The 17,104-nt window shown below is 68.0% G+C and overlaps 3 protein-coding genes across 4 annotated transcripts in view; all 3 read right to left on the bottom strand.

Moving 5' to 3' along the window:
* Window positions 1–457: 457 nt before the first annotated feature.
* Window positions 458–7,170, bottom strand: SIK1 (salt inducible kinase 1). The gene is made up of 14 exons (XM_055126562.1): window positions 7,038–7,170; window positions 6,443–6,607; window positions 6,085–6,201; window positions 4,929–4,992; window positions 4,688–4,849; window positions 4,481–4,605; window positions 4,244–4,367; window positions 3,889–4,106; window positions 3,244–3,378; window positions 3,059–3,166; window positions 2,749–2,953; window positions 2,342–2,620; window positions 1,936–2,131; window positions 458–1,701 (listed from the first exon to the last, which is right to left on the bottom strand). The coding sequence occupies exons 2-14, from the start codon at window positions 6,590–6,592 to the stop codon at window positions 1,356–1,358; spliced, it is 2,229 nt and encodes a 742-aa protein (XP_054982537.1). The 5' UTR covers window positions 6,593–6,607; window positions 7,038–7,170; the 3' UTR covers window positions 458–1,355.
* On the bottom strand, window positions 6,625–7,473 carry LOC129401675 (uncharacterized). The gene has a single exon (XM_055124414.1). The coding sequence runs from the start codon at window positions 7,471–7,473 to the stop codon at window positions 6,625–6,627; it is 849 nt and encodes a 282-aa protein (XP_054980389.1).
* An 8,927-nt stretch (window positions 7,474–16,400) lies between these two features.
* Window positions 16,401–17,104, bottom strand: part of HSF2BP (heat shock transcription factor 2 binding protein) — a 32,221-nt gene continuing 31,517 nt past the window's right edge. Inside the window, exon 9 of one of the 2 annotated variants that reach the window (XM_055128856.1) lies at window positions 16,401–16,656. In XM_055128856.1, coding sequence (XP_054984831.1) covers window positions 16,418–16,656 — 239 coding nt within the window. In that variant the 3' untranslated portion in view covers window positions 16,401–16,417. Of the gene's footprint in view, window positions 16,812–17,104 lie in introns of both variants that reach the window. The other variant, XM_004602494.2, reaches the window with a different exon arrangement.

Raw genomic sequence — 17,104 nt, 5'->3', positions numbered from 1 at the left:
CACCATCCATGGCCGCTTGTCCCCCCCACTGTGGGCTGCACCCCCTGGTGGGCCTGGCCCCTCACCCCAGCTGCGAAAGAGCCGGGGTGCTGCCTGTGGGCTGCCCCGTACCCCAGGGCACTTGCCCTCCTGGCTGAGTCACCGGCACGCCCGGCGCTGAGCTGCCCTGCAGCTGACGAGACAGGCACACACCCTGGGCCGTCCTACGCAGACGCCAGCGCAGCCACCGTCCGCAGCCTGAGGGGCACCAGCCCCGCTCAGCCACGGTGCCCAGGCGACCGGGGGCTCTCAAATACCCCCGGGCAGGAGAGGACACGCGCCTGCGGTCATTGGTGCTGTGCGGGGTGGGCGGCAGCCGGCCCTGGTCTAACACACGCGGGTCCAGGACCCCGGGAGCCCACGTGGTGCAACGTGGAGGGGCTGAGGTGTCAGAGCAGGCGGAGGCCAGGGGTTTGTCCCCAAATATTTTATTTAAATATTAAATTAAAAAACAGGCATCCACTAATCATCCAGCACACGCCTCTCAGGGTAACAGAATAATTACTTCGGTTGTGGTAAAAAAAAAAACAAACAAACACAACAAAACTATCTCACCGCAGGCTGGGCCCGGCGGACGGCGTCCTAGGGATGTGGCGGGCACAGCCGCCAGGCTCGGAAGGGCCGTGATTAAAGTGCTTGCTGTGGTGTGGGGCCTCCGGCCTGGGGGTGGCCCCCGCCCGGCCTCCCTGGGAGCAGGCGCAGCCGGCCAGGCCTCACCGCGGGGGGGCCAGGACTCAGCCCTGGGGGGCCCGAGGACACCAGCCCCAGTCTTTGGCTTTGGCCAGCGTGGCTCTGGCCGCTGGGACTAACACTGTGGGTGGCGGGGCCATCGGGAGCTGAAGGCACCTGAATGAGGCGGGGCCGCCGGCGGGGGCTGGAGGCGGAGACCCCATCCCCTTCAACGAGCCGCCCACCGGCACACTCTGCCGGGAGAACAGGCGCGGGCCGGCCGCCCCCCTCGGCGACGCTTCCTGGGTCTGTCGGTGAAGTAGCAGCAGATGAGGAGTTGGGGGCGTGCCCTGCCGCTCGGGGCTCCCTGAAGCCCCCCGCCCCGGGCGCTCGGAACTGCCGGGGGCAGCAGCTTGCCTCTGGACACGGTCGATCCAGGGAGTGGCCGCGGCCAGTGCGCCCGGGTGCGGAGACCCGAGGCAGCCCCGTCCAGGGCCCCCTTCGGCGAGTCCGGCCAGCGCAGGGCAGCGGCCCGGTGTGAGGAACGGAAACCGATGCTGCAGGGGCGGGGCGGGGCGTATTGCTTGGTGGCCTCGAGCCGCGCTCGGCCTCGAGATTATTGCTGGGACAGGCGCCCGCGGGCAGCCTCACTGCACCAGGACGAAGGCGCCGCGCCGGCCAGGGCTCAGGGCCTCCATGTCACAGTCCCCCGGCCGCAGGCCCGCCACCGGCTCAAAGCTGGGGGCCCGCGTGGCCAGCGGGGCGGGCGGGGCCGAGGAGGCCGGGCCACCGATGTGCAAGTGGGTGTCCAGGAGCTGCGCGGCTGAGACCACTGGGGAGAGCCCGGCCGGGAGCAGAGGGGCTGGTGGCCGCAGGCCCAGCTCCTCTGGGAGCCCGGGCGCGGGGAGGGGGCCGGGCAGCGCGGCGGCGGGCGGCAGGGGGCTCTGCGGGCAGCTGGGTGTGGAGGCCGCCTGATGCTGGAGCTGGAGCAGCCTGGGGGACACGAGGCCACAGGCAGGGGTCAGGCCGGGCTGGTCGTCCACATCTGTCCTCCGGGAAGGGGACACCCGCGACCCTGACACCCTGGCAACCTCCCCCCTGGCTTGGAGATGGCAGCCACACATGGCCCTTCACAGCCCAACACACGTGCACACGCACAAACACACGCACGCACATGCGCGCACACATGCAGGAGGGGGAGCGGCGAGGCCGGGAGGGCGAGCGCACCTCTGCTGCTGGAGCACGGTGTCGAGCAGGCCCGGGCTCGGGGGCAGCGGCTGCAGGGGGCCCAGGCCAGCCCTGGAGGCCCGACTGGAGGAGGCGGACAGGCACACGTGGCGGGCCAGCCCCTTGATCTTGTTCAGGCCCAGGAGGCCCTTGGCCCTGGGGTTCTTGCGGAGCTGCTGCCGGAAGGCTTTCAGGCCTGGACAGAGGCAGAGCCTGAGCCCTGGCACCGTGGGGGGCCCCGGGGCCACAGAGGGAGCGGGGCCCTGGGCATTGGGTCTCTGTGGCCGGGGTCCACCCTGCCCGCCCAGCGCGGTGCCCCGAAGGCACAGGCCGCTGGCCAGGGGTCCTGCCGTCCACCCCGGGGATCCCGGCCAGGGACAGCCCGCAGGGCCGGAGGGCTACTCACCTTGAGTGAGCGAGGTGTCGGACGCCCGGCGACCTTCCTGGAAGCTGACGGACAGCAGGGCTGCCCCAGCTGCGGCCCCCTGACGCTGCAGCAGCGGGGTGGCCGACTGCGCCCCCAGCAGGGGCGAGGCCAGGTGCAGCGGGGAGCACGTGCCCAGTAGCCCCTGGGCAGCCAGGCGGCCGCTGAGCCCCCGAGGGGCACCGCAGGCAGAGAAGGGGACGCAGCTGTCGGAGCTAGTGCCCTCAGAGGCCGCTGGCACGGACGTGGAGACGATGATACCTGTGGGGGGGGCTCACTCAGGGGGGCCGCAGGCAACCCTGTCCCGCCCCGCCCCGCCCCGCCCCGCACGGACCTGTTCCCGCATGAGCACCCCGCCCCTAGCTCAGCCCTGGGCAGGGGACACTCACAGGGAGGGCTGCACGGGGAGAAGCTGGACACCTCGGCCAGGGTGTGCCTGCGGCCAGTGCCACCAGCCAGGGACTCCGGCTCCTCATGCAGGCCCCGGCCCGGCCGCGCCTCCTCGCTGATGGCCGTGTCCAGCAGGCCGCTGGGCGACGCTGACCGGGGCCAGAGCACGCTGCTGCAGCTGGGGTCCACGGGCAGAAGCCACGGCTGTGGAGGGCGAGCGAGTGACCCGGGGCCCGGCACACCCCCAGGGCCCACACACCCCAGGGCCTGCACACCCCAGGGCCCGTATACCCCAGGGCCTCCCCTCACCTGCAGGCAGCTGGGCAGGTCACAGTCCACCTCGGCCTGCAGGGCAGACTGGCCTGGGCTGGGGGGCTGCGCGCCCCGCTGGGAGGCCTGGAAGGCGTCGGCAGGGACCTGGGCACAGGGGCGGGTTCAGCGGGAGGGCGGGGGCTCGTTTCCCCGACCCTCCGGGCTCAGAAGCCGCTGCTCACCTCCAGAGTGCCGAGGTCGGAGCCGTGGGGCTGCGGCGGGGGGCGCTGCTGCGGGGGGCTGCGGTGCTCCCTCAGCCGCTCAAGCAGGAGGTAGTAGATGGCCGCAAAGTGGTTGTAGCTGCTGGTCCGCAGTGACTGGGGGCGGAGGGAAGCGGCACTTAGGGCCCGGCAGCTGGGAGCCCACCCACAGCCACGCCGGGCCAAGCAGGGGCACGGGAGGGGGATGGGCGGGGGTGTGGGCAGGAGTGTGAGCAAGGGTGCAGTAGAAACACGGGCAGTGGTGTGGAGAGGTGGTCAGGGGTGCAGGTGGGGAGGCAGGGGTGCGGGCGGGGGGGCGGAGGTGTGGGTGGGGGAGGTCAAACTGAGAGGCAGAGGCAGGGGTGTTGGGGGGGCAGGGGTGCGGACAGGGAAGTCAAATGCAGGCAGGGGAGGCAGGGGTAGAGCAGGGGATGTCATGTGGGGGGGCAGAAGTGCAGGTGGGGGAGGCAGGGGTGTGGGCGGGGGGCAGGGGTGTGGGCAGGGGAGGCAGGGGTGAGGGTGGAGGGCAGGAATGCAGGTGAGGGGGGCAGGAGTGCAGGGGTATGGGTGGGGAAGGCAGGGGTGCGGGCAGGGGGCAGGGGTGCAGCAGGCTGGGTGGCAGCTCACCTCCACTGTCCTGTGCCGGTCGGCGCCCAGCGCCTGCATGAGCCCCAGCACCTGCTCGTCGTAGTGGCCCAGGCTGGCGCCGTGGCTGAGGGAGGGGAGCGGGGAGGCGGGCGGCAGGGGGGGCGCGGCCTGCATCCACCGGTGCTGGCGGATGTGGGCAACGCTGATGCGCTTGGTGGGGTCCACCACCAGCATGCGGCGGATCAGGCTCTCGCAGTCTGGGGGAGGGAGCGGGCTGAGCCTCGGCCGGGGGCCGCTCCCCCTGGGCCCTGGGGCAGGGTCCCTCCCACTGGTGCAGGGTCCCTCCCACGGGGGCGAGGCCTGCCCAGGACGCCTGCCCGCGGCGCACACCCACCTTGGGACATAAAGAAGGGGATGCGGAAGCGGCCCTCCAGCACGCGCTGCCGCAGGGCCGGGAGGCTGGGCCCGTCGAAGGGCAGCGAGCCGCACACCAGCACGTACAGCACCACGCCCAGGCTCTGCGGGGGCCGGGGACGGGCCTCAGCACGGGACGGGCACGGCCGCCACCCCAGCCCACTGCCCACCGCCCACCCCTGTTCGCCCGGCAGCACCCTGCGGCCCCAGCTCCTACCCAGACGTCCAGCTGGGGCCCTTCATACTCTCTGCCCTCGAAGACCTCCGGGGCGGCGTACGGGGGGCTCCCACACCACGTGGACAGGGGCTCTCCCGGCTTGTAGAAGTTCCCGAAACCGAAATCTGAGAGACAAGGGAAGGAGTGAGGCGCCATGGCAGCCCCTGGGGGCCGGGGGTCTCGTCCCCGCGGGGGCCCCTCCCGTGCCTGCCAGCTTGATGTCCAGGTTCCCGTCCAGCAGCAGGTTCTCCGTCTTGAGGTCGCGGTGGACGATGTGGTGGCTGTGGCAGTACTCCACGGCGGACAGGATCTGCCAGAACTTCTTCCGGGCCTCGTCCTCGCTGAGGTGCCCATTGGCGGTCAGGTAGTCTGGGGGCGAGAGAGAGGCGTGAGCGGGGAGCGGGGCCCAGCAAGGGGGCCGGGGGCTGCCGCGGAGGAGGGCCCTTACCAAACATCTCCCCGTTCTGGGCGAACTCGGTGACAATGTACAGCATGTCCTTGGTCTCCATCACCTGCAGGGAAGGGGGCCAGGACCCCAGACACTTCACGGTCCTGCTCTCCGCTCCCACCCGACTGCCCCAAACCCCGCAAAGGGGGCTGGAATGGCGGCCGTGGGGCAGCTGTCCTCCGACAGGTGACAGGCTCGGCTGAGCGCAGGCAGCCTCCAGCCTGCTGAGCGGATCGGGAGTTTCGCTCCCGCGTCCCACAGCCGTGAAGCAGCCGGCCACACCGGGAGGCGAGAGGTGGGTGAGGCCCACTCGAGGGAGGCCCAGTGTGGGGGCTCCCCAGGGCGGCCACCGTGAGCCCCAGGAGCAAACCAGAATGCTCAGGGCCCCAACTCCAGGAGAAAGGGCAGTGTCCCCTCTGGCCAGGCCAGCTGGACCTGGGTGGACACAGGCAGCAGGAACCTGGGGCCAGCGGCATGGTCCAGGCTGGGAGCCCAGGCACCGGCCACCTCCACACAATGGGTGAGCGGAGGAGGGACAGGAAGGCGGGCGGACGGGGAGGGGCAGCGGAGGCCCCGCCTCTGACATCAGTGGCCACAGAGGAAAGGCCTTATCAGAGGGACAGTGCCACATGCCAGCAGAAAGCAAACAGAGTGGGCTGCTGACGTGGGTGCTCAGGCCGCTGGGCAGGGCCGGCACGCTCGCGGACCCTTCAGGGGGCCGGGCCGGGGAGGCCAGCACCTCCGCCCGGCCGTCTCGGGAGGCGGGAAGGCTGGACGGACGCTGTCGCCGGTGGGACGGGCTCAGCTCTCACCACCCCAGGACGTGACTTCTCGGCCTCAAGGGGAGTAGCCGCGCTGAGGCCACAAAGCCAGCGGGCAGGGGCCGCTCCCATGGGGGCTGGACGCCAGCGCTGCGCTCGGCTCGAGGACAGGGCTGTCCTTGGTCCCCTAAGAGGGGACAAACTAGACCCAGACATGTAGGACCGCGGTACCAGAGCCGCTGGTTTTCGTGCTGGACGGTTGTCCAGAGGCAGCAGCCCCGACTCGAGGGCTGACACGCGAGTGGGACCGGAGTGACCGCCCTCCAGAAGTGGGTGGCGGCACAGCTCAGAAGACCCCCATGCCCAGCCCGCGAGCCGCCGCCCAGGGCCCTCACCTGGTACAGCCTGATGATGTGAGGGTGGTTCAGAAGCTTCATGATCCGGACCTCACGGTAGATCTTCTCCAAGTTGCTCGAATCCAGGCGTGTTTTATCAATTATTTTTATCGCCACCTGGGGAGAGAAGAGCCTGTGTTGAAAGGAACAGGCGAGCTCCTCACCTTCCCGAGCCTGCCCCTTAATTTTCCCTCCCAGGGATTTCTGAAATATTTCATGCCCCCCCAGGGTCAGAAAGTCAGGGGAGAAAATACCCAAAGTACCCATGAACGTTACTTAAAATAGTCTGAGTTAAATAAACGTCTGGGCGAGGCTGCGCCGGGTTATTCTGATCCGGCCCCTCTCACCGCCCACGGACCTGGGTCTTGGTCACCCGGTGCCGGGCCAGCTTCACCACCGCGAAGTTGCCTTTGCCCAGGGTCTGCTCGATGTCGTAGAAGCCCACGCGGAGGGGCTTCTGCTGGCCCTGGCCGGCGGGCGCCGCGCTGAACTCGGCCATGGTCACCATGCTTCCGGAGGACACCTGCGGGGGCCGGACACTCAGCGCGCCGCGCACGGCCGCGCCCCCGCCGGGCTGACCCCGGCCGCGCGGACCCTCCCCGCCACCCGCACAGCAGCGCGGGGCAGCCCCGACCCGGGAACCCGGACCGCCCCGAACCCGATCCCGGGACCGCTCCGAACGCCGGGTCCCGGACCTCCTCGAACCCCAGTACCCGGATTGCCCCGCCGCGCGCTGTCGGAATCGCCCCAATCCCGGGTCCTGGGACAGCCGTCCCGGGACCGCCCCGAACCCAGGTTCCCGGACCGCCCCGAAGCCCGGGTCCCGGCCCGCCGCCCGGCCACAACAAAGAGCGGCCAACGGCGACGTCCCCGGCGCGACCCCCGCGCACGCCCTGCCGGCCCGCCCGAGCCCCGCGCCCAGGCAGCCCCCGGTCCGCCGCCGCCTCGCCGACCTCGGAGCGCCGGGGCTGGGCCGCCGCGAGAGCCGCCGCCCCCTCGGCCCGCGTCGCCGTTCGGGTCCCCGCCGCCGCCGCTGCTGCCGCCGCCCGGGCCGCGCTGCATGTCAGCCCCGGGCCCGCGGGCGCGCTCGCCGCCGCCGCCGGCCCCGCCCCGCGAGGAGACCACGCCCTCGGCCCCGCCCCAAACGCGGAGACCACGCCTCCAGGCACGCCCTGCACACTGAAACCACGCCTTCAGGCACGCCCCGTACGCGGAGGCCACGCCCCCGGACACGCCCCGCACGCGGTAGACCACACCTCCAGGCACGCCCCGCGCTGAGACCACTCCCGGGGCCCGCCCCCGGCCGAGCCCCCGCCCCTCAGGCCCGCCCCTCCGGGCCGGCCCCGCCCCCGGGCCGCCGCCGCCGCCGCCGGGCTGATACGGCCCCATTGACGTCGCTTTGACGCCAGAGCGACGCGCGGCGCAGCGCCAGGCGGAGGGAAAGCGGGAGATCGGGCGGTTGCCAAGAGACTGGCGGCTCTGACGCGCGTGCTGATGAGGCCGTCGCCATGGCGACCGCGGGGCGGTGACGTCAGGGGCGCCGGCGCCGGCCGCCGCCCGCGCGCCACCGGCGCGCGCCCCCTGCCGGGCAACCTCGGAAAGGCCCCGGCTGGCCACGCGGGCCCATGGCAGGACCCCGCTGCCGGCTGTCCAGCTGCCTCGGGACAGCACCCCAGCGTTCCCCTCTGCGCCCACCACGAGTGAGCCCGTTGCAGAGCCAGAAGCAACCCCCAGTCACGGGCCCGGGCTCAGGAGCGACCCCCTTGCAGCGGGCAAGGGGTGCACACAGACCCCACCCTGGGGGCCACGCTGGCCTCGGGCGCTTCTCCCACGGCACCTCTCACCTCCCCCCGGGGCGCACACCCACCTCCTGTTAGGGGAGGGGGGTGGAAGGGACGGCCGTGGGCGACTATTTGCAGAGCCGCTGCTCACTTCCTGCCCCTTCCCGCCTCGCCTCGGCAGAGAACCGCATTCTCGGAGGGAGACAGAGGGTGTGAGCAAATGGTGTTTCCTAAACACTAGCGCTCGGGCGGCTGCTGCGTCTAGCCGCGAATCATTTGTCCTGGAGTTAAATTCAAAGCACGAGTCCCGAAGGAGGTGGGGAAGCCCAGAGCCCAGAAGCCCGTGTGCCCCCGTGTGTGTGCATACGTGTTGCATATGTGTGTGCTCGTGTCTTTTATGTGTGGTGAGTGTATAGTGCATACACATGTGTCTGTGTGCTGTGTGTCTGTGTGAGCGGGTATGTGCGGGTCTCTGCTGTGGGTGGGTGTGTGCGTGTCTGTGTGCTGTGGGCATGTGTGTGTCTGTGTGGGCAGGTGTGTGTGTGTCTGTGTGTGTCTGCCATGGGTGGGTGTGTGCGTTAACTGCTGTGGGCATGTGTGTCTGTGCTTCAGGCTGGGGTGTGTGCTGTGGGCATGTGTGCGTGGGCAGGTGTGTGTCCTATATACCTTGCGGGCATAATCTAGAGGGGGCTGTTGTGGCCAGGAAGCTCCGGAAACCTGTGTGCCTGTCCTGACGAGGGGTGGCCAGCTGACTGCGAGTTGCCCAATGCCTGCTCTCCGGGTGGCCATGGGTCAGTTTGTTTTGGAAACACTTCCAAGGACGGCACAGTCCCGGACCTGCCTCAAGTCAACATGCGCGAGTGCGTGCACACACACGCACACACACATGCACACACACACGCACTTACACGGGGGCGCGCACACGTTTCAATAGTGCCAGGCCACTGCCCTGGCTCCGCCCCCGGCCCTGAGGGTGGGCCCCCTCCCAACTACTGCCCCCCACTCCTCTCCTTCCCGGCTCCTGCACCCCACAGCCCTGTTTGCAGAGCAAGAAAACCAGGAACTTGAGAGCCCTTGGTTGCTCTCCCTCTTCCCCTGGCGGGGGGGTGGACGAGGGGAGCTCCTCCCCAGGGAGTAAAGGCTATGTTCATCAAAAGGGTCCCTTAACCCCTCCCCTGCCCCAAACACTCACCAGTCCCTGCCCAGGTCAGTCGCAACCTTTGAAAGGCCGACGGGATTGCAAAACATGAAGCCATTAGAAGCATGGACCGCCACCTTCCCCGGGTCAGCGGACCCAGCACCCTGCCAGGGGCCAGGCTGTGTGGGCAATACCCCCGGAGTCCTTTGGGAAGGGCAAGATGGCAGAGGAAGGGGCAGCCTCAAGTCAACATGCGTGAGTGCACACACGCACACACACATTTCTGATGCCACGGTTTCTGCTTAGCTTGTTCTGGGCCTACAAGCCCCTCAGGAACCTTTGCTTGCTTTCCAATTTTCTGGCGTCCAGACAGCTAGAACATTCACAATCGTGGCACACACTGTGGTGGCCAGAGGTGTCCTGGAGGGGCCACCTGTGAGGTGAGGCAGGCAAATGTCTGTGCATGAGGGCTGGGGAGTGCCTGGGGGAAGGGCGGTGTTCTGAAGACACCCCCATGTAGGAGGTGGGACCACTGACTTGACACTCACATGCCAGGCACCTGGACAGTTATGCTCTCAAATCCCCTAAACAGGAACCCAGAAACTGGAGTTGATGGCCCTAAACTCTACAGAATAAGAGCCACAGTGGATCTTGGTCCTAGTGTTACAGGCAGATAGGCAAGGGTCCTCTGACAGCAACACTCATCACTCTGGCAGGGAAGTCTTACTACCCTGACAAGGATGCCTCCATCACCGTGACAGGGATGCCTCTATCACCCTGACAGGGAAGCCTACATCATGCTGAGAGGGACACCTCCATTACCCTGACAGGGGTACCTCCATCACCCTGACAGGGTCACCTTCATCACCTTCACAGGGATGCCTCCAATGCTCTGAAAAGGAAACCAAGATCCTCACAGAAATACCCCTATCATTCTGACAGAACCCCTCCATCACCCTGACATGAATGCTTCCATCATGCTGACAGGGAAACCATCATGCTGACAGGGACACCTCCTGAGAGGTGTCATCATTCTGAGAGGGTTACTTCCAAACTCTGACAGAGATACCTCCATTACTCTGACAAGGGTACCTCCAACACACTGACAGTTACCTCTGTCACCTTAATAGGGACACCTCCGTCATTCTGATAGCATCACCTTCATTACCCTGACAGGGTCACCTCCAATACCCTGCTAGACACCACCATCATCCTGACAGGTTACTTCCATCCTGACAGGGACATCCTTGACTCCTTGTCCGGCTCCTCTGTCAGACTAGCTCAGTAACATACTCTCACATCCCTTTGTTTCAATCTGTTGAAATCTTCCTTAAGCTTGTTAGTCTTGCTCTCCAAATCAGGAAGGAAAACAGAAGTGCCAGGTGACACTTCAGAGGTCTGGAACATTCCAGAGCTCTGGTGTGAATGCGCAGGGCTAGAAACCCACACTGACCACATCTTGACCGCAGAATATCCCTTGAAGGTACTCTGCATTCTTCCTCAGTCAGATCTCTCACTGCGAACCGAACCCTGAGAGCTCCAGCACCTTCCCTCGTACCGCTCCAGGCCCACTATCAGGCCCCCAGTCTGCATCTTCAGCCCTGGGCCTCTGGCCCTGAGGAAGAGAGCCAGGGGGCTGCACCCCTCAGCTGGGGGCAGCCCAGGCTCCTCAGGCCGCACACCCTGAACCCTGCAGACCTCTCTCAGGTGCCCACAGCCCTGCTCATTAGTCCCGGGGAGGCCAACAGCGTTTGGGATACAAACTCAGGAACCCGACTTCACCTCTACCCCCCACGCCACACAGCGCCCCACCCCCTGAACTTGTTGGGGTGGGTGGGGCCGTGGCCGTCCACAAGGCAATCCTGAACCTCAGCATCCCTCACCATCTCTGCCATCACCCCCAGGCCCCTCCAGCCTGCTTCCTGCATGCTTCCCCGCGGGGCGGGAACTTAGCTCCTTCGGTCCCATGATGGGTCTTTCCTTAAGCCTCCCAGTGTAAGGTGGGTGCAGAGGGGTGCCTGGTGAGGGGCCGGAGTCTCCTCTAAGACGCTGTGGCAGCTGAGCCCCGTGATCGTTCCCTCTTCCTTGGCAGTCACTTCTGATGTGGGATCACAGCCCGGTGGCGTGGGGTGACGTGCACACATGTCAGTGCTGACATTGGTCTCAGCCAAGCGGCATCACACTAAGGGGCACAGAACATGAGGTCCTGCAGAGCGTGGTCAGACTCCCGCCTGTGGGGTTCATGGTGCAGAACATGTGTGCCCAAGTGACGGCAAGAAAGCAGGTTTTCCTTCCATCGTGCTGCCTGTGCCAAGCCAGAGTCTGCAGCCCAGAGTGGGGAGACCCAGAGTTCCCACACACGCTGCATCCTGGCAAGCAGGCCTCCTGAATGCTAGCGAGAGCAGAGGGGGTGCCATCCCTCCCATGCACGTCACCTGCACCTACCTCACACTGCGTCAGCTCCCCCCAAATCCACTTCACTTTCCCCTCAAATCCACCTCAGCTCCCCTCACACCCTCCTTGGTTTCCCCCTCACACTCGCCCGTTTCCTTTGAACACCCGTCTAAGTTCCTCTTCACACACACCTCAGGTCCTCCCTCACACCCACCTCAGCTCCCCTTCACACACGCCTCAGGTCCTCCCTCACACCCACCTCAGCTCCCCTTTACACATGCCTCAGGTCTCCCCTCACACCCGCCTCAGCTACCCCTTCACACACACCTCAGGTCTCCCCTCACACCCGCCTCAGCTCCCCTTCACACACACCTCAGGTCTCCCCTCACACTCGCCTCAGCTCCCCTTCACACACGCCTCAGGTCCTCCCTCACACCCACCTCAGCTCCCCTTCACACACACCTCAGGTCTCTCTCACACCTGCCTCAGCTACCCCTTCACACCACATCAGTTCCCCGACACCTGCCTTGCTCTCTCCTAGCACCCACCTCAGCTTTCCACAACTGCCTCAGCTCCCCCTCAGACCCTCCTCAGCTCCCCCTCCCCCAGCAGGGGCAGAATCCCCCGGTCACGTGGCTCTGGCCCTTATCACCACCTGTCCACCCGCTGTCCATGGGCACGAGCTGGAGGCACCAGGCACTCTGGGGCTGGGGTTCACTCTTCTCCGCCTCCTGGAAGGGCACTGCTGGGTGGGGGCAGGTCGCACACGGGGCCAGCGTGATGGCCTATCCCGTGTGGCAACTCTATTGGCCGTGGACGCCCAGGCAGCTGGTCAGGCTTCCTGGCCCTGGGGATGTTTCTGGAAGAGACAGCTTTTGCCCCTAGAGATGCTGCTCTGGGGAGTGTGAGTCAGAGGAGGAACCCATCGAAAGGGAGGTGGGCAGGATGCCCGAGGCCTGGGAGGGCTGGGGTGAGGGCAGGGTAGAGGCTGGGGTGAGGCAGGGCAGGGGCGAGGGCAGGGCAGGGGCGGGAGCAGGGCAGGGGCGAGGGCAGGACACAGGCAAGGGTGAGGGCAGGCAGGGGTGAGGGCAGGGCAGAGATAGGGCAGGGCAGGGGCGAGGGCAGGGCAGGGGCCAGGGCAAGGAGAGGCAGGGGCACAGGCAAGGCAGAGGCGAGGGCAGGGCAGGGGCGAGGGTGAGCAAAGGGCAGGAGTAGGGCAAGGGCAGGGGCCAGGGCAAGGGCAGGGCAGATGAGGGCAGGGCAGGACAAGGGCAAAGGTGAAGGCAGGCAAGGGTGAGGGCAGGGCAGAGGTAGGCAGGGCAGGGGCCAGGACAAGGGCAGGCAGGGGTGAGGGTGAGGGCTAGCAAGAGTGAGGGCAGGGCAGGACAGGGGCGAGGGCAGGGCAGGGGTGTGGGTGAGAGCAGGGCAGGAGTGAGGGCAGGGCAGGGGTGTGGGTGAGAGCAGGGCAGGAGTGAGGGCAGGGCAGGGGCCAGCAGAGTCTGCGCCATCTCATACTCCCAACGCCCGACCTGTGCCTGGAGTTGAGCCGACAAGGGGCGTCCACTGGGGCGGCCTTGGCGAGGAGGGTCCCGCTGACACCCAGACTTTGTCACCCTGGGCCCAGCAGCAAGACAGGGACAGCCACACCGGAGGGCGTGCGCGAGGGGCCCGGGGAGTGGAGGACGGAGGTGGCACAGGGCAGAGCTGGGGCATGGCGGCTGCTGGGGTCCCCGTGTCCCCTTACAGGGGCCCATGGCGGGTGCCTGGGGTGCAGTCAGGGCAGGGCGGGGCTGCTGGCCTGCTGCCCCGGCGCCCCCTCAGGGAGGGGACAGCAGCCCTCGAGGCCCCTGGTCCCTGCACAGTGGGGCTGGGAGGCCCCGTCCCCTTGCTGGGGGCCTGTCAGAGCGGGGTGCTGGGCCAGTGCTCGCCCCAGGCTGCACTCGACACGGACCTGAGCCTTGCCAGGGGTGACCCCTGAGCACTGCGGGGTGGGGGCCAACAGGGCTTTTAAAGAACCCCGCCCTGGCTCCCCGTGCAGCTGCAGGCTGGGGGTGCCCTCCCGCACCTGGCACTCGTGGGACACCACCAGGCTGCCGCATGCACGGGGGTCCCAGCCTCCGCCCCTCCCCTATGGGCGAGCCGCACTCCAGAACAGCCGCCTACCCCCCCCCCACCCGCCAGCCCCAGGCCCCCGGTTCTGAGAGTCACCCCAGCACCACCTCGCTGTGCTCTCCCTGAGGGCAGGGACAGCCGTGCTCCACTGCGGAAGGACCCTCCCTCCCTCCCTCCCTCGCCAGGGGGAACAGGAACGAGGGGGTGGGGCGACAGCCCCTGGCCAAGCAGATATGAGCTTCAGGGACATTCCAGGGGCCTCCCACCAGGAGCGCTGACGGAAGCCAGGTCGACGGGGTCACAGAGGAGCCAGGCGCTGGGAAAGGCGGGTGCAGGCGGTGTGAGGGGGTGGGGGCGCGCAGGGGCAGGGCTGCTCTCTCGGCGCAGGTCTGTACAAGGTGGCTCCGGCCAGGCCACACGGTGCCCTCTGGACAAGGACGGTCTGACGGCCCCGGCAGCCGCCAGTCACGGGCCGGCCTCCGAGCAGTGCCTAGTGGATGGCGGCCTGGAATGTTCCAGAAGGGCTTGGGAAAGAGGAAGCACATGCTGAGCGGGACGTGGGTGGCTGAGGTGCGGCTATGCCTGCCTGGGAGTGGGGAGCTGGCGATGGCCCGGTCTTGGCCCCGAGTCCTGGTGACCAACTGCAGGACAAGCAGGAAGAGCTGGTGACACAGGGTGCCGCGCGGCCCCCCTACATGGCCCCCTTCCCTCGGCCCTGCTGCTCGGGGGTCTCCGGAAATGGCTCAGCTTCGCAGGCTCCTTCAGTGCAGGGCCTGAGGGCCAGATCGAGGGTCCCAGGCTGTAGGCACAAGAGGTGGCCCAGGCGTCTGCCCGGGTCCGTTTCCTGGGCTCTGGAGGCCAGGGGGCCCTCAGTGGCCTCTGGGAAGCAAGGGGTTAGCAGGTCCTGCAGGGCCCCAGTGGCAGCTCAAAGGGCCCTGCGGGGGCTCGTCACCCAGGCCAAGCCCTGCCAACACAGCACTGAGCGCGGGCAGAGGGGGGGCAAGGCGTACAGCCCAGGGCTGAGACGGGAGGGGTGGGCACGCACTGCCATGACACACACACACAGGGCACACAGAAGCGCACTCGGGGACACAGGAACACACACAGGTGCCATCTGGGCTGGCCCAGGGAATCACCGCTACGTGGGTGCAGCTGAAAGCATTGGGGGTGAGCAGGGCCGGAACCCAGGCGGGGCCAGGGGGTGGGGGCACGGCTCCCCTGAGCGCCCCCTACCATCCCCCGCGCCCCCCACCGTGGCCCTGCTGGGGCGGCGAGCAGGCATCTCGCCGACAGCCGGGTGGGCCCTGAAGCCTGTGCCCCTCTGCTCGGAGCCATGGGCTGCCCGGGGCCCTTCTCCGCTCGCCCCCGAGCCTCTGCAGCTGCTCCGCCTCGCACAGGTGGGAGTGGGACTAAGAGTCTCCAACAGGCAGAGAGGGAAGTGCTGAGGGCTGAGAGCTGGGGAGGAGTAGGGGGAAGGGGAAGGGGGGAGGCGGGGAGGGGGGAGGAAAGGGGAGGGAGGGGCGGGAAGGGGATGGGAAAACAGGAAAAGGAGGGCAGAGGAGAGAGGGGAGGGGAGGTGGGGAGCATCCCAGGAAACATCCAGACCTAGAGTGGCGTGAGGCCAGCAGGGGGACGGCCCACCGCCTCATGGCCCTTTTCTCTGACCCTGAGCCTGTCCCCACCTGCCTCAGGACCACGGGCAGGGGGCAGCGCTGAGGCGGGAACTGTCCCCACTCAGGGCACCGACGTCCACCTTCCCAGCATGACCCCCTGGGGTTGAGGCCAGGACTGGGAAGCAGGTGACAGAAGGGGCAGGTGCCACCCACAGGCAGAGGGCGCTGGCGTGGACACCCGGGTCTGGTTACGGGCTGACGTCAGCGCAGCGGCTCTCCAAGGTGACGGACGTCAAGACAGAGCGTGTCCCTGTGCCTGGCCCTGAGCTCGGCCAGAGGAACTCGGCTGCGAGGTCCAGGCCCAAGCAGGCCCTGGGCACGACGGGCGGGCAGAACCGGGGGAGCTGCAACGCCGTAACAGCACCTGCGGCTCATCTGCAGCGACAGACAAGGAGCCCAGGGCCACTGTGCCACGGGCCTGGACAACAGGGGCCACAGCTCGGTGCCCAGCCCAGAGGAACTGCACTGCGGCCACCGGGCTCAACTCAGCATTCCTGCTCCACACCCCTGCTCCCAGGGAGCACCGCTTGACCCCCCCCACCCCCGCCACGGGGCCAGGCCCACACCCGAGCCCCCCCACGGGGCCAGGCCCACACCCGAGCCCCCCTACAGGGCCAGGCCCACACCCAAGCCCCCCACGGGGCCAGACCCACACCCGGGCCCCCACAGGGCCAGGCCCACACCCGAGCCCCCCTACAGGGCCAGGCCCACACCCAAGCCCCCCACGGGGCCAGACCCACACCCGAGCCCCCATGGGATCAGGCCCACACCCGAGCCCCCATGGGGCCAGACCCACACCCGAGCCCTCACGGGGCCAGACCCACACCCGAGTCAGGCCTACACTGGGCCCTGGCAGGGTGCAGTGACTGGGTCGTGGGTTCCCGGGGTCCCAGTAACCTCTGACACCGTGTCCTGCGTGAGACCAGCACCTGCTCCTCCCCCGGGGCCAACACGGGGCACAGAGCCCGCCCCAGAGCAGCCCTGACTGGTGCCCCGCCCCGCAGGGACCAGGCCTCAGGGTGCCCAGGGCGGCAGCCGCTCCCCACAGCCTCTGTCCTCTGCCCGTGGCCTTGCTGCAGAGGGAGCACTCGAGGAGACCTGAGGACCATCCCGTGGCCCCGTCCCCGAGGTCCTGCCTGCGACGGGAGAGCCTGTGTGGCTCATGTGCGTCTCTGGGTGTCTCTGAGGGCGGAGGCCACTGCAGAAAGAGCCAAGAGCCCAGCTGGCAACTTCCTTTATTGAGAACAAGAAGGCATGGGAGAGCAGAGCTCAGCGCCCGGCGAGCTCAGGGCGGCCCGGCCCGCGGGAGGCTGTGGCCCGCACTCCCTGCGAGAAGTAAGGCGCTCCCCGTCTGGCTTGGGGCGGGGCTGCCGGGAGGGCAGGGTGGGCTCAGCCCCGGACAGGGGGTTTCCGGTGGGTCCTAGGCGTCCGGCCGCAGCACGTGGAGGTCTTCCAGCAGCTCCTGGGCCGCGGCCTGCAGGGGCAGGGAGCGGCTCTTGGTCATGGCCCGGATGCGCTGCAGGGGCAGCGAGCTGCGGAGCTCGGCCACCAACCTGGAGGAGACGTCGGGCTCCAGCGCCACCGACTGGGCGAGGCGCAGCACGTGCAGACACACTTCGGCGTCGGGATCTGGGGACGGGGCGCGGTTAGAGCGGAGCCGCTCACGGAACAGCCCGTATCCGGGCCATGTGTGCCCACTGCCCCCCGGAGGGGACTGGCCAAGCTGCAGAGGGCCCCAGGCCCCGAGGCTGCCGGGACGCCCTCCACAGCCAGGCTGAGCAGGCACAGCGGGCAGCAGCCTGAGGCCCCGCACCCGAGGCAGAGGCCACACACCGCCCAGCACCTGGGAGTATTGAGGCTGCGGCCACAAGGACCCAGGGTAATGGCCCCAGAGGAGCACTGTGAAGGGGTCCTTGAGAGTA

The sequence above is a fragment of the Sorex araneus genome, chromosome 2 (assembly GCF_027595985.1).
Source record: "Sorex araneus isolate mSorAra2 chromosome 2, mSorAra2.pri, whole genome shotgun sequence".
In the NCBI taxonomy this organism is placed as follows: domain Eukaryota; kingdom Metazoa; phylum Chordata; class Mammalia; order Eulipotyphla; family Soricidae; genus Sorex; species Sorex araneus.
Note: the sequence above shows the minus strand (reverse complement) of the source record. Positions and strands in the feature narration are given on the sequence as shown.

Bases quoted from the DNA above. Each gene is read 5' to 3' on its own strand.
- SIK1 (XM_055126562.1), bottom strand. From the start codon at position 6,592: ATGGTGACCATGGCCGAGTTCAGCGCGGCGCCCGCCGGCCAGGGCCAG. The intron at 4,368-4,480 runs GTAGGAGCTGGG...CGGCCCCCGCAG, and splicing joins GGCCCCAGCTGGACGTCTGG to AGCCTGGGCGTGGTGCTGTA. The intron at 1,702-1,935 runs GTGCGCTCGCCC...CGTGTCCCCCAG, and splicing joins ACCGTGCTCCAGCAGCAGAG to GCTGCTCCAGCTCCAGCATC.
- LOC129401675 (XM_055124414.1), bottom strand. From the start codon at position 7,473: ATGGGGCCGTATCAGCCCGGCGGCGGCGGCGGCGGCCCGGGGGCGGGG.